The following is a 15,958-nucleotide window of genomic DNA, read 5'->3' as shown; positions in this document are numbered from 1 at the left end:
CTCTCTCTCTGAGTATATATACACACATATTACTTTTTTTCTGAACTGTTTGAGAGGAAGCTGCAGATATGATGCTCCTTCATCCCTAAATACTTCAGTGTGTTCCCTAAAAACAAAGACGTTAGGGTCATGTGTTCTGCAGCATAGCATAGCTTGTTTAAGACCAATGCAGACACCGTTGGGGCATTGCTAAGTAGGGGAGGTTTAATAGAGACCAGAGAAGCAGCAGAACAGAGGTCACACAGTCCTTTCGAGGAAACCAGCTCAGAATTTGAGATATTAGAATCTTAAGGGAAACAGGTTTTTGATCCTTTAATTGATATTTTATTATATGATATGAAATGATATTTAGGGAGCCAGATAAAGGTTGATGGGAAGGGAGTTACCACATTCAGTCATGTGGAGAGAAGTGATTTCAGGAAAATCTGTTTCGTAAGCAAGATAAAACTGGACTCTTGTTTCTACTGTGCCCATGGTAGGTATTACTATCACACGATATCGCCATGTTTCCAGTAAAATCACTTCTGTTTTGCTCCAGGCCTGAAAACGTATCCAATCCACTGGCAAGGATGACCTTAGAGTGTAGTTAACAAAACTGTAGGAACGTATCTTTGGGTGGGGCAAGAGGTCTAGCAGTTGGAAACCACACTCACTAAGCTGAAGGAATGCTGCCCATAACATTCAGGGTCACCTAGGGTTAGATACCTGGGAATGCACTGCCCAGCTTTCTATTTTGGCAGTGACATGGACTCATCAGTCCCAATTTCCAGAGCTGTGTCCTTTTCACTCTTCCTTCCAAATCCACCTCCACCAGGGCTTTCAATCTGTGCCTGGTTCTGGTTTGAGTGAGCCACTGATTTATTTGTAGCCATCCAGGATCTGGAGTGCAGAGGCAAATGGCAGTTTTCTTTGGTAAGTGTTGGTAGCAATTGGATCCTTTTCTGATTTGCATTCCCAAAGCCTGCAGGTTCTCAGGAAATCACATCTTACAGGCAGTCTGGTGGGGGTTATTTTTAATCTCAGCTATAAATGCCAGTCCATAAGAGTTCTTAAAACCAAAAGAGCTTTCATTTGCAAGGCAGAGGATAGTTAGAGACAGAGTCATTAATTTAGCAAAAATCTGGACCAAAAGGGGATAAGGAGAGGGGACTCTGGGGATAGAGAGGGCTTGGGGTTCAGGAGTGAGTTAGGAACAGGCACAAATTTGGAAGACACTGGCTTTTTGGGGACTTAAGCAACGAGAATGGAGGTGCTTGTTCAGGGAGAGCATGCAGGCAGAGAGAGAAAAGTGCATTTCGGACCTGCCTGGGCATTTTAAGCATTCTGCTCTTCTCTCTCAAAGTCAATCTCATTAGAATTCATCTCTGTTTCTGACATCAGTGGTGGCGTCTGAGAGCCCATTTCCTCTATTCTCATCACCTCTCAATCATCTTGTCTCTTGCTGGTGCTGGGCCTTGCCTGGAGATGATTTTACTCCACATTCCAGTCCAGGGTTAGAATTGGCTTATGTGCAGTTATATGCGCTGTGTGGATATTTCAAAATCCCAGGTGAGCTCCCACACAAAGTAGGAATGAATTTTAAATTTTGCAAACTGAGAGTATGAATAGCAACTTATATTTTAAAAGTAATTAGCTTAGGGTGTCTGGTGGCTCAGTTGGTTAAGCAACTGCCTTTGGCTCAGGTCATGATCCCAGGGTCCTGGGATTGAGCCCCATGTTGGGCTCCCTGCTCAGCAGGGAGCCTGCTTCTCCCTCTCCCTCTGCCTGCTGCTCCCTGTGCTTGTGCTCTCTCTCTCTCTCTGTCAAAAAAATAAACAAAATCTTTAAAAATAAATAAATAAAAGTAATTAATATCTGCATAGCCCTCCCTCCCTTCCCCCAATCCACCTGGCGGGTGAAAACATTCTGGGTAAACTCACTTATTTCATGTTACACTCAGCCCACTCAAGATTTTCTCTCCTGCTTTGAGCCTGGCTGCTCCTTAAAGGTGGAAGGAAGGTGGTTTGGGCTGGTCTCCAAGCCAAGTGACCAGCCACCAGCAATCTTTCCCATCTACAGAATCACTGCCTGCAACCCCCTTTCCTCTCACTGTGACACCTACGTTCAGCATGGCGCCTTTTCTTCTTCCTTAGTCAGGCCTTTCTCTTGCTCACTCTCCTGGTGCTAGCAGCTCCATCTTTGTGTTCAGTTGTATTTGTTGCACAGAATCCCATTACTTGACGGTCGGAGTAGTGTCTCCATGGTGATACAGGCAAAAGTCTTCCCAGGGAATCGGACACCATGTCTTTTTATCTACTTGGCAGGCGAGTTAGAGTTGGCTGGGATAGACTAAATCCTGCTTTTATCATTTCGGTGTTTGTTCTTATGCTCTTATGAAAAAATTCCCAAGATGATGGTGAGGACATGCACACAGCTGTGTGGAGTGCATGCGGAGAGGTCCATATATAGATGTTTTCCTTTAAGTATCTGACCACTTACTTTACTGATGAAAATCTCTCATTTCTAGCCCAATAATCAGCTTTCACCAATTTAAGCTTTCTGGAAATTTTCCATGAAATCAATAAGAAAAGGGAATTGGGTGCTGCCACTGTTCAATCAATTGGAGGGATTGATAAACTTCCCTAAACGGTCAGTCACAGGATAAAATTAACAGGTCTGTTAACAGGTGAGAAAAACATTAGCATAAAACAAAAATAAGATAAGCCTGTTACCAATAGAGTTAATGTTCCAGTTCAGAAATTTCCAGTAGAAAACCATTTGGGGGATTTTTATGACCCCCAATTAAGATTTGGGCAATTCAAGATTGTCCACGATAAAACACTGTGGGCACCAAAGATTGAACTTCTAAAATAGGCTTAGGGGCGCCTGGGTGGCTCAGTCGTTAAGCGTCTGCCTTCGGCTCAGGTCATGGTCCCAGGGTCCCACATTGGGCTCCCTGCTCAGCAGGAAGCCTGCTTCTCCCTCTCCCACTCCCCCTACTTGTGTTCCCTCTCACTGTGTCTCTCTCTGTCAAATAAATAAAATCTTAAAAAAAATAAAATAAAATAGGCTTAGAGGTACGTGTGTAATAAAAAAAATATTATGTATAAGGTTTCTGATTTTAAATATTAGACCAAACAAATGCATTTAACTTCCCATTCTTCTGAGACTCCATTGAGAAAAAAAAATAAAAATCCCATAATAATTAAGAGAGAGGAGTAGGGATGGGCAAGGGCAGACTAAAGATTTCATCCCATCTCTTGGATATGGATCATCAACAAAAGCATATTATAGCTGAAGTGACTTAGAGGATGCCCAGAATATGCACATGGTGGACCACTGGGAATGTGGTGGCTGATCAGCTTGCTGAAAGCCTTGAGGTCCCTTGATGTATGTTTCCTAGCTTTGGCTAGTAGGAGTGAGGCAGGGTGTAAAACCAGAGTCATTGCTACAATTCTGTCTGTCATATAGCTGCTTCAGTGATTCCTTCCAACCCTTTGGTAGCTCATATTGACAATTCTTTTTTAGAGAAATTGAACACATTTCCAAGGAAGAACTAGGGCCTCCAGTGCAGTTGTTTGCACAGAGAGTAAATTCTTTCTTATTATGACATTTTAGATTTCTAGGCTTATGTCTGATATTTTACTCACATACCTAAAAAAAAAAAAAAAGCCACCAGAAACTAATCCTGATGAACTGAATGGCCCAGTTACAAAACAGAGGTCCCAGTCAGCCTTTCCATTCAAAAGAATGTCCTACTGGGAAATAATTCTTACTTAGGCAAAGCAGCCTTTCATTTTCCTTCATGAATTAGTAATCAAGGATTATCAGAAATAGGAGCAAAATTCACAGCCTAAAAGAGAACAACCAAGAAAAACATTCAAAATAAATGACCCCTGAAGAAATAAAGATCAAAGAAGAACACTTAAAAAATTTGAACTTATATCCTCAGAGAAGGTAGAGAAGACACTGCCTCCATAAAATAAGAAAAAGATGCTATTAAAAAGAAATAAGAAACAAGAAGAAACTTTTATTTTATTTTATTTTATTTAAAGACTATTTATTTTAGAGACAGAGCACACATGTGAGTGAGGGGGAGAGGCAGAGAGAGAGGGAGACAAGCAGACTACCTAATGAGTGGGGAGCCTGATGTGGGGGCTCAATCCCAGGGCCCTGAGATCATGACCTGAGCCGAAACCAAGAGTCAGATGCTTAACCAACTGAGTCACCCAGGTGCCCGAAGCAGAAACTTAGAAATTAAAAATATGACTTAAAATTACATTCAGGTAATATATGATTTCAGTAAAATTAAGATGAATTCAAGATATCTCTGAATGCTGAGCATAAATCGATGATGAAAAAGATAAAAGAAAAAAGACACAGATGTTTAATCCAGGAGGGGTAAAATCTGACCAAAAGGATTTTCGGGGATCAAATTTAGAGAAAATGAAGAGGAAGAAATTACTTTTTAAAAATAGGAGAAATAAGAGAAAATTTTGCGAGTGCTACTAAGACATGGTCTTTTGATTGATAAACCCTGAATTGGTCTTATACAATTTTCACCAAATGGAGCATTTGATACTAGTTGCCTAAACTATAATCATTCTTCTCTCTTCCTCATTATAAGTACCCTGATTTTGTTTAGAGTGGATTAGAGTGGAAGTGTGCACTTTACATTAAAAATAACTCTTTTACAAATTTCCTTGTGGGGTGTCTGTATGACCCAGTTCTGCCTAGAATGTAGAAGTGATGCCTCAGTGTGTAGCAGCCATCCTGTGACCATGAATAAGAACCTCAGCAACATGATGTGGCAGGACGGGAAACTAGAAAGATCCTGGGTCATTAGTGACTTCCTGGAGCATTTTTTTCAGCCTCTAGAATTCATGTTACATTAAAAAATAGCATTACATGGTCGCTTTAGTCAGATTTCTGTTATATGCAGTTGTAGTTCAACCCTGGTGAGTCACTAAGGATAGAAAGAAGATTCTAAAAACTTCTAAAAAAGAAAATACAAAAGCCCACAAAGGAAAAAGGCACAGGTTGCTTTTACACTTCTAATTAGTAACAACAAACGCGAAAAGATAATGAAATTTCTTCTCATTACTTAAGGTAAATTATTTTAGACCTAGAATTTTATATTCAATCAACTACCAATCAAGAGTGAGGGCAAAAGAAAAACATTTCCCACTTCCAAAGGACCTTTCTGAGGAAATTACTTAGTGGATTACATCCAGCTGAGAGTACCATGATTAAAGTACTGATTCCTTTCAGTAGGTGGTAAGGAATATACTTATTTCTGGGAGGTGAGGGTGGTCTAAACAACATAAAGGAAGGCAATTGAGCAGGATTATCATAAACCTAAACTAAACTCTTGCATGTTGTTGAGTAAACGATGGAGTGTAAGAAAATAAAATGCATCTGATTTTTACGCTGGAAACAGTCTCCTTTTACTTGGGTCTATGGATTGTGTTATTGAACTTAATGGAAAGCACTTTCTGGTCCTGAGTCCAATAATAGTTTTAGTAACAACATTAGAAATGCTATTTATTGGGGCGCCTGTGTGGCTCAGTTGGTTAGGCGTCTGCCTTCAGCTCGGGTCATGATCCCAGGGTGCTGGGATTGAGTCCTGTATCAGGCTCCCTGCTCAGCAGGGGGTCTGCTTCTTCCTCTGCCCCTCACCCTGCTCTCGTGCTCTCTCTCACTCTCTCTCAAATAAATGAATAGAATCTTTTTTTTAAAAAAAGAAATGCTATTTATTGATTTTCTACATTTAAAATAAATTCAGGTAAAGCACAGAAGACTGAACTATAGTTACAGAATAGCATATGACAGTGTAAAAGGAACATGTTGCTTTCAGAAGTTAGAAGGTGGAAAAGGGAGAAGTAGTAGAAGGAAGGATAGGAGCGCCAACACTCTTTGTATAGTGCGGAGTTGATAGGCATTGACTATAAATATTAGAACAAAACATTGTAAAATGATCATTCAATAATTTAAAAGCAATGAGAATAAGAGCTAAAAGTAGTAATGCAATTCTCAAAATTTGGGAGGAGGACAAGGGAACAATTGAGGGCAATATTAAGTGACACTTGGGTCCTCATCTTTTACAGTGATGAGTCAGATGGATAAAACAATGCATGTGTTTGTGTGTATGCATTCGGAGCTATGAAAGTAGCCCCCACAAAATCTAAAGACAGAAATCAATATAACTGTTGCTTGTGGGAAGTGGAAATCAGCATGAGGCAGAAGACTTACTTTTCACAAAAGACCTTTTCAGCATTTGTTTGTTTATTTCTTTGTTTGTTTTTTGGCCAAAAGCTGTTTTACTTTGATAATAATAATAATAACTTAAAAAAATAAACTTGAAACAACTCTGATTTCTTAATTCTGTAATCTTTGGGTGGAGATTTAGAAATGAGTAATAGTATTATGTTTTTTGTAAGTATTGACAATCTCATTTTAAAAAAAGCCAGGCATGATAATTGAGTTAAGATGCTTTTAATAGACAGCTTTGTAGCAATCAGGCTATTTCACAAGAAAATAAACCTCACCACATTACCAGAAATAGTGACAAACAATTGCAACATGTGACATGTACTTCCCCAATTATCTGTTACTCGGTTTTCGGAGGTGCTCAGTGAGCAATCTGATCATTTCCATCAATATTTTCTCGCAGGTGGTGGCTTTGGTGGTCTATTTCCAGCTGCCCATAACTATGTTTTGATACTCACTGACTTAATGTCTTCAGCCCCTGAGAATGTTTACAAAACAGGTTTACCAGTTTTCTTAGCATCCAGTATATTATTCAGAATCCATTTGTTAAGGTACAAGGAAGCATGACATCATTTTGAATATCAAATACTTTTTTTTTTAAACAACAAAAACCTTGATAAGGATTAAATGACAACCAGTGATGAACGTCTAACACTCACACCTGAAACAGTCATGTTCCTTCCTGGAAGACTTTCATGGTTTCAACAGCAAGTCGTATTTACTTGCTGGTAACTTTTAGGGATGGCACAGGTGAGGAGTACTGGCCAACACAGTTAAGTCTTTGGCCCAGTGAGGACACCCCCAGAGGTGTCCATGTTTACAGATTGTCCTGTAGACTGGTTATGAAATGGGGGAGTGTAGTTCACCCTTTCTTCTCTCAAGGTGGCCCTTTCCACTACAGGTCATGAGTAACGAAGCAGCCCAAAGTCCAGACCTGCCCTGAATAGATTCAAGTGGTAGCGTCTCTCTCCTGGATTGAACATTTCAAAATTTCAAGGTCTTCTTTACATTTTGCTCTTTAACTTTATCTTGTCTTAGAAGCCCATGGACATGGAAGTTCAGAAAACAAGACCCTTTAAGAAGAGTCTTTGCATCTTCTTGAAGAAAGAAACAGGGTCTCTATTTCAGGAGGAATTTAACCCAGTTATTTACAGATAGGAAGAGAAAGTAGAATAAGTTTTATTTGGTGAGTTTATCATAGATTGAAGATTGGTGATTCAACATTAGTTGTGGCTCCATTTAATAATAAATATGGCCATCTTAGATGCAAAGTATTGCAATAAATAACTGGTACCTGTCTATTTTTATGTACTGAAATATATCTATAAGATAAATTCCCCCAAGTAAAATTGTCAAATAAAAGTATGTACCTTCATGAGTATTATAAACTGTACTTGAGGAAGCAGCAACTAATATTTCCATCAATTTATGAGATTGCCTGGTCCCCATAATCACATGTAGTGTGTTAGCAAACTTTTTGATCTTTGCTAATCTGATAGGTGAAAACTTATATCTCGAAGTAGTCTTAATTTTCCTCTTGTTATAAGTCAGTCTGAGCATCTTAAAAATTTTTGTTTTAGGTTTTAGAAAACAATCACCTTGAGAACTTAAAAGAATTGTCTAAGTTCCAACACCAAAAATTTTGACTTGATTTAGGGGTAAAGCTTGGACATTGGTATTTTCAAAAATCTCTCCCAGAGATTTAACGTGTAGAATCACTGCTTTAGATGGAGCAAGGGGAGGAAGGCTCAGGTAAAGGATGTCAAACATCACAATGATTGTGCCCATGAAGCAAAAGAGAAAAATGAAAATCAGCCTTCTCTATAAAAAAAACACATCAGGTAAAAGGATCAGGTTTGGGAAAGAAAGGAGGTAGAGAGGGGTCAAGGTAAGGGAAAGGCAGAGCTGGTTGGACTGGGTGCTGTTGTACTGTAGGTGTCAGTCATGGAGTCTGCTCTTTTAGGTAAAGATGAACTTGAGGCTGAAGCTGCTTCCAAGCTCTTCTCAACCCAGGGTTGTCCTGAATCAGTAGAATGGAGTGTCCAGCAAGGTAGGCAGCCATGATGAATCTGCACACAATATTCCAGGAACTGTTGACATCAAAGGTGTTGGACATATAGAGAAATAGAGCAACTGCATTGAAAATGTAGAGAACGAGAAAGCAGCTGGTAGCTTTGATGGCCCCCATGTGAGCCTCCATGCTGGGGTCCCTGGAACCAGTGGCTTTGCTCTCCATATGGAGGGTGTGTCTCTTGAGGGAGATGATCAGCAGGGTAGCTGAAAGGATGAACATGAGCAGAGGAATGAAGATCCCCAGGTTATAGAGAAGAACCAGGTTGACCATATTGGTCTCAGTGAAGTATTTTTTCTTAGTGGAGTTGGAGGAGGGGATAAAAGAATTGTTACAATACACAGTGTAGATGTCTTTAGAGAAGAGCCCACTGTAGCCCAAGGAAATAAACACCGAAAGCCACAGAAGCCAGGGCATCCATCTGGAAATTCTCCACTTCAGCTTGAGGAAAAGGGGGTGGGAGAAATCAGCAATCTTCACGAAGTAGAAGAAACAGCCAGGCAGCAAACCAGAGGCTACAATGATTTAAGAACATGAAACTTACTTTGAACATGTCATATATATGGTCTTCATTATAAAAACGTGGGAATGTTGAGCTGAAGGTAATCTCTAGCATCATGAAGCTTTGGAGAGCTATTCTGGATACACTCAAGAAAAACAGGATTCTGCCACTTGTGGAAACTGCCTTATTTTTAATCCATTCAGCTGCATTTATAGCCATAATGAACCCATTTGCAATGATACCAACGATGCATTCAGTGCCTATAATTATTAAAATCCAGAGGATGTGAAATGGTGACAATTCATTTTCTGGGGGATTGCAGGTTTCGGTCATCTTGAGTTGTTACCCCTCTTTGGTGTCTGGAGGAAAATGTCTCTCTAGCATTTGTTAGGCAGATCCTTGATAGCTCCCACTCTTCATGTCACAGGAGGAAGTCTTTGATGCATCATTTCCAAATTCACTCCATTTGTTTATCTCAGAATTCTTAGCTCTAAATCTGGAGATGCAAATGATGGAAGGATTTGCTTTATAATCCTCTTCCATGTCCGTTGTATTGGTGTTGGTTCAGTTACAGGGCCCAGGGGAGGACTTGAGTAGATGCTGGTTTATAAACCACTAACATGGCATTGAGAGCCATGGCCTTGGCTAGAGCCAGTTAAGTTGAACATTTGCCCACCAAGTCACCATTTTTTTTTAAAGATTTTATGTATTTATTTGAGAGAGAGAGAGAGATAGGGAGAGAGAGCATGAGCTGGGTGGAGGTGCATAGGGAGAGGGAGAAGCAGACTCTCAGCTGAGCAGGGAGCCCGATGTGGGGCTCAATCCCAGGTCCCTGGGATCGTGACCTGAGCTACAGTTAGACGCTTAATGACTGAGCCACCCAGGTGCCCCACCAAGTCACCATTTAACTTAGTTTCACTTGTGACCTCAGGGAACTGATTGAAAATAATAATAATAATAATGATAATAAATTCAAAGACATATAGAGATAGAGACATATAGTTCTGATTATGTGTTAGGCACTTTTCAAACACTTTATATTATCACATTTAAGCCTCACAGCAACCCAATGAAGAATGTACTTTTTTATTTTTAAAGACTGTGCTTTTATTATCTACATTTTGCAGCTGAGGAAACTGAGGCCAAAGTCACACACCTAGAGAGAGACAGAGTTGGGATTCTAACCCAAGTTACCTGGTACCAGATTCTATGTTCTTCCCCACTATTTATACTTCCTGGACCTGTGGATCCTTTTGTGTGTACCAAAGACTAAATTCAGGGTTGTTTGACTGTAACATTTTTTTTCCTGATAGTCTTTTATGATGTCTTCACTATTTAAGGGAAGAATAATTGAGTTAAAAAAAAAAAAAAAGTAGCCCAGCTTTCTATCTGCAAGATTTTCTTTACTACTTACACAGAACCCTTCACTTCTGACACTTCTGGTCCCCACATGTGTGGGTTTTTGGGTTTTTTTGTGTGTTTTTACCCATACCAAGCCATTCTGTGACACCAGCCAGGTGTCCTACAATTTAACTCAATTCGGACACTAACTACCTGAAGATAGCATCAGATCCCACAGGTTAAGGGATCAGTCCCACAAGACTGCCCCCACACCAGATGCCAATCACAAATCCAGGTTGTCACCTGTGCTCCTGACCTGTCAGCTGCAAATTAGAGGTTCCCATGGATTCCCTCCTCAGGTTCCATTAATTGGCCAAAGTGGCTCACAGAACCCAAGAAAACAGCTTACCAGTTTTATAATAAACTTTATAATAAAGTGTATGATAAAGGCTACCAATGAATGTTCAGGTGGAAGAGATGAGGAGGGCAAGGTATGTGGCTTCCATCCCCTCTCCAGTGAACCTCACATGTTCACTAGAAGCTCTCTGAACCCAATCCTTTGGGATTTTTAGGGAGGCTTCATTCCATAGGCAGGACTGATTAAATCGTTGACCACTGGTGATTGTTTCTACTTCCAGCCCATCTCTCCTTTCTGGAAATCAGGGAGTGGGACTGAAAGTTCCAAACCTCTAATCAATGATTGGTTCTCCTGGCAACCACCCCAGTTTAGGTGTGGTCTGAAAGTCACATCATTAACATAACCAAAGACACCTTTATAATGCTTATGCCTTCGGAAATTCCAAGGGCTTTAGGAGCTCTGCCGGAGAAATGGGACGAAAGACGTTATTCACAATATCACAATAGTAAGGCAAGAAGACTCTAATTTTCAAGAGATAGAAATTTTTTGCAAAACAAATTGAGAGATAATAAACTTCTTTTACGTATAAATGTTTAAACACATGCACTTTCATTTTAAAGAGAACACTAGGAAAAATGAAGGTTGAAGGTATTTAAAAAAAAGAAAACCGCAGGCCCAAGATGGTGCCACTTAAGCTGAGTTCCCAAACCGGGGCTTAATACTCAGTCTAATTGCAATTTCAATCTCCCCCAGAAATATTGTCTTAACTGGTCAGTCAGGAATTTTCTGGTCAGCACTAAAGAAGTAATATGTTACTTGCTCTCTTCATCCCCCAAAGGAAGATGAAGTAATCTGCAAGATCAGATCCTCTGCCCTTTCCCCTAAAACAAAGTGACCTTGCCCAGAGCAATCTTTTCTTTTCTTTCCCTAATAACTTCCTTGCCCCACCCTCCTTCCTATATGAACCTTCCGTTTTGTACAACTCTTCCAAGTGCCTCTGTACTTTCCAGGTGAGGTGTGGCCCATTTCATCAATCATTTAATAAAGTCAGTTAGATCTTTAAATGTACTTGGTTGAATTTTGTTTTGTTAACAAAGGAAAAGTTCCCCATTCCTTTACAAGGTAGGCTAACAAACATTAGGGTAAAAACAGCATCCAAGTCACCCAATCAATTTTGGAATATTAAAACTAAAAGAGATGAAGGAAAGAGTCACTTTTATCTTGGGATGGTTGCTTCTCATTTTAAAATGTAAGCATGGGACAAATGATAAAATTGACTTCTCAATTCAGAGTAAATGGACTTTTATGAATGTACATAATGAATGATGATTCTAATAAAGAGAAGGTTGGTGAGTGAGATGTCTCTGAAAATCTTAATAACATTTGGTTTTCTTCTTACTTAAGGCTCCTTTTAAAAAAGTCAAAAAGCTTATAAAGGTTTTCTGGCCTGATGAACTGTTTTAGACAAGTTGTTATGAATTTTACCATCTCATCTTTAGGTCCCTACTTTTGAACTCCAAATATTTCCCTTGAAAAACAGTGTAAAAAACAACTCTGCTTATTTCCACCCACTTGTACAAGTAGCTTAGGACCTCTGATATGTTTTTTTTTTTAATTTTTTAAAAATTTATTTATTTTTTATTATGTTATGTTAATCACCATACATTACATCATTAGTTTTTGATGCAGTGTTCCATGATTCATTGTTTGCGTATAACACCCGGTGCTCCATGCAGTACGTGTCCTCTTTAATACACATCACCAGGCTAAATGACGCTTTTCTTGTCACTGACTCTTCCCCAACTCTGCTGACCCAGGCCTCCGACTGTCAGGGAGAAATGGAACAGCCTCTCTTAAGAGTTTGATGACTCTGCTCATCTGTTTACTCACCACTGTGTCTTGTTCCCAGCTCTAGTCTGCAGGACCTGACCCCCTGGGAGGCAGTCCAGATACTTGCTAATTAATGAATGATCATATCAATGGCCCTCAGCTCAGATAAGTTCTTTGTAATGACTGGCATACAGAGAAGGACCTTCTACCCCCCCATAAATGTTGAACTTTTGCAGGTCTGATGCCCAAATCAAGTGTGGGAGTGTGAACAGTAAGGTTGAGTGAGAGCACAGCAGTTCTCTGTGTTTCTGTGAAACACAGGTGGGAGATAGAGAGGATAGGGGAATAGGATAGAGGAAGGGGGCAAGACCTCAGCCAGCAGCTAAACTTCCCAGTGTTGGGGTGCTGCGCAGAGGCAGTGGGCAGGAGCAGGGGCCACAGCCCCATTCATCAGAGGCACTTCATAAGAGGCTCTGTTTGTCACAGTTTATGGCAAGGTTGCTTCCTGCAATGGAAAGAAGAATGTTGTTGATAGGAACTCCCAGGGGAAGTCTGAAGTGGGATGAGGTGACCTTTCTAGGCGAAGAGATGATTTTTTAAAGTAGAGTCAGTGGAATTACTAGAACCTGAATGACCTACCCAGTTTGCTAAATATATCCAAGTGTGTATCTAACCAAAGAAAACTCATGAAGAAGACTTTGAACCATTAAGGACAGAGAAAATGGCTTTAAAAAGTTCAGTTTATTTGGTATATTTTTAACTTATTATTTTGAAATAGTTTTTGACATAGAGATGTGTTGTAAAGATAGTATAGAGAATTCCCATATACCCTTCACCCAGCTGCCCCTAATGCTTACATCTGACATAACCATGGCACAATGACCAGAACAAAGAAATTAGCACGGTTACAATACTAGTAGCTAAACTGTGGGCTTTATTTGGATTTTTCCAGTTTTCCACTAATGTCCTTTTCCTGTTCCAACATCCAATCTAGAATACCATGTTGCATTTAATCATTGTGTATCTGTAGTCTCTTTCAATCTGTAATAGATTCTTGGTCTTTCCTTTTCTTTCATGACCATGACCATTTTTTTTTTTTTTAAGATTTTATTTATTTATTTGACAGAGAGAGACACGGCGAGAGAGGGAACACAAGCAGAGGGAGTGGGAGAGGGAGAAGCAGGCTCCCCGCAGAGCAGGGAGCCCGATGTGGGACTCAATCCCAGGACCCTGGGATCATGACCTGAGCCGAAGGCAGTCGCTCAACCGACTGAGCCACCCAGGCGCCCGACCATGACCATTTTGAAGAGTACTGGCCAGGTATTTTGTAGAGTAGTCCTTGGTTTGGGTTTGTCTTATGTTTTCTCATGATTAGATTGGAGTTACGGATTTGGGGGAATACTCCAAAGGTGAGGTACCCTTCTCATTGCAAGGGGTACATGATGCCAATGTCTTATTAGTGGTGATGGGAAACTTGAGCATCCTTGGTTAAGATGACATCTGTCTGCCAGTTTTCTCCACCATGAAGTTCCTTTTTTTTTTCCCTTTCATAATCTCTTCATTTGAAGTAAGTCACTGACTCTAGACCATACTCAAGGGGAGAGGAATTAAACTTTCTTTTCTGGAAGGAGGAATCTCAAAGAATTTGTGGACATAATTAAAACCTCCACAGTAATATTCTGGAGGAGATACTTTGAAGCTATGCAAATATCTTGCTTTTCCTTAAACCTTTCTCCACTAATGTCAGCATTCATTAGCAGATGTTGACTGCAACAATTACATTGCTGTGCTGTTCCAATTTTTTATTTTCTTCATTCCTTTTACTTGTATTAATTAGAAATCTTCTGTAAGGAGGAGTTCTTTTTTCCCATCATTTATTTATTTAATCAAACATTAATTTGCATTAGTATATACTCATGGATTTTAGATTTATTCTGTTACAATCTAATATTTATTTATAATGTTGCTCAAATTGTTCAAGCTTTGGTCATTGGGAACTCTTTCATGGTGGCTCTTATGTCTTTGATATGACTCCATTTTTATTTTTATTTCCTTACTTTCAGGCCTTATGGGATGCTCCAGTTATCCTGCCCCAACCCTAGAATTATCTGTGTCTCCCCAGCCTAATCCCAAAGTCCCTAGCAACCACTAATTTGTTTTTTGTCCCAATACTTTTGCTCTTTCCAGATGACATGCAAATGGATTCATACAGTATGTAGCCTTTTGGGTCTGGCTTCTTTTATTTTGCAAAATGTATTTAAGATTTAACCATTTAAATGAATTTATAGTTCAGCCACTTTTATTGTTGAGTAGTATTACATTGTATGGATATATCAGTTTGTTTATCCATTCTCTTATAAAGACATCTGAGTCATTTCCAGTTTTTGGCAATGATGAATAAACTGCTATAAACATTCACATGCAACATCTTCATTTCACTTGGGCAAAGTCCTAGAAATAGGATATCTGGGTTGTACAGTAAGCACTTAACTTTTAAAGAAATTGCTGAACTATTTTCCAGAGTAGTTGTACTGTTTTTCTTTTCTTTCTTTCCTTTTTTTTTTTTAAGATTTATTTATTTATTTGAGAGAGAGTGTGCAAGCAGCGGGAGGGGGTGAAGGGCAGAGGGAGGGAGAGAATCTCAAGCAGACCCCCTGCTGAGTGTGGAGCCTGACATGGGGCTCAATCCCGTGACCCTGAGATCATGACCTGAGCCAAAATCAAGAGTCCGATGCTGAACCGACTGAGCTACCCAGGCACCCCCTGTTTTTCATTTTTCCCAGCAATGTGTGAGAGTTCTAGTTGCTCTGCATCTTAACTAGCACCTGGCATTGTTGGTGTTATGTGTGCAGAGCTTTGTTTGTTTGTTTTGGGTTTTTTTTAGTCATTTTAGATGTGTAGTATTTCATTGTGATTTTGATTTGCATTTACCTAATGACTAGTGACATTGACCATCTGTTTATATACTAATTAGACATAAGTATATCTTCTTTGGTAAAATGTTTACAGATTTTTGTCTATTTTTAAAAATCTAGTTGCTTGCTTATTGTTGAATTTTAAAAATTCTTTATATATTGTAGTTACAAGTCCTTTATCACCTAAATGCTTTGCAAATATTTTCTCTTAGTCCATGGCTTGTCTTTTCATTCTCTTAACAATATCTTTTAAAGAATGAAAGTTTGATATTTTGAGAAGTTTCAATTTATCAATTTTTCTTTAATGGATTGTGCTTTTGCTGTTATATTGAACAACTCTGCCAGACCCAGGGCCACAAAAACTTTCTCTTATTATCTTTGAGAATTTGTATCATTTGATCTTTTATATTTAGGACCATGATCCATTTCAATTTAACTTTTGTATAAGGTGAGAAGAATTTGTCGAGGTGTTTTGTTTTGTTTTGCATATGGATAACAATTGTTCCAGAACCATTTGTTGATAGAAATGTCCTTTCTTCATTGAATTGCCTTGGCGCCCTCGTCAAAAATCAGTTGTCTATATTTGCGTGGGTCTACTCTTCTTTTTTTTTTATTCTTATGTTAATCCCCATACATTACATCATTAGTTTTAGATGTAGTGTTCCATGATTCATTGTTTGTGCATAACACCC

The 15,958-nt window shown here is 39.3% G+C and overlaps 2 protein-coding genes across 2 annotated transcripts in view; both read right to left on the bottom strand.

The window, feature by feature from the left end:
* KEL (Kell metallo-endopeptidase (Kell blood group)) overlaps positions 1-15,958 on the bottom strand; it is a 184,157-nt gene that overhangs the window by 132,716 nt on the left and 35,483 nt on the right.
* On the bottom strand, positions 8,192-9,206 carry TAS2R39 (taste 2 receptor member 39). Its single transcript, XM_031020757.2, is given in 2 exon segments — positions 8,192-8,813; positions 8,815-9,206. Coding segments are annotated over 2 exon segments (1,014 nt in total).

This window comes from Leptonychotes weddellii, chromosome 12 (genome assembly GCF_054177405.1).
Source record: "Leptonychotes weddellii isolate Sample4059 chromosome 12, ASM5417740v2, whole genome shotgun sequence".
In the NCBI taxonomy this organism is placed as follows: domain Eukaryota; kingdom Metazoa; phylum Chordata; class Mammalia; order Carnivora; family Phocidae; genus Leptonychotes; species Leptonychotes weddellii.
The sequence above is the reverse complement of the archived record's forward strand: the minus strand, read 5'-3'. Positions and strand labels throughout refer to the sequence as shown.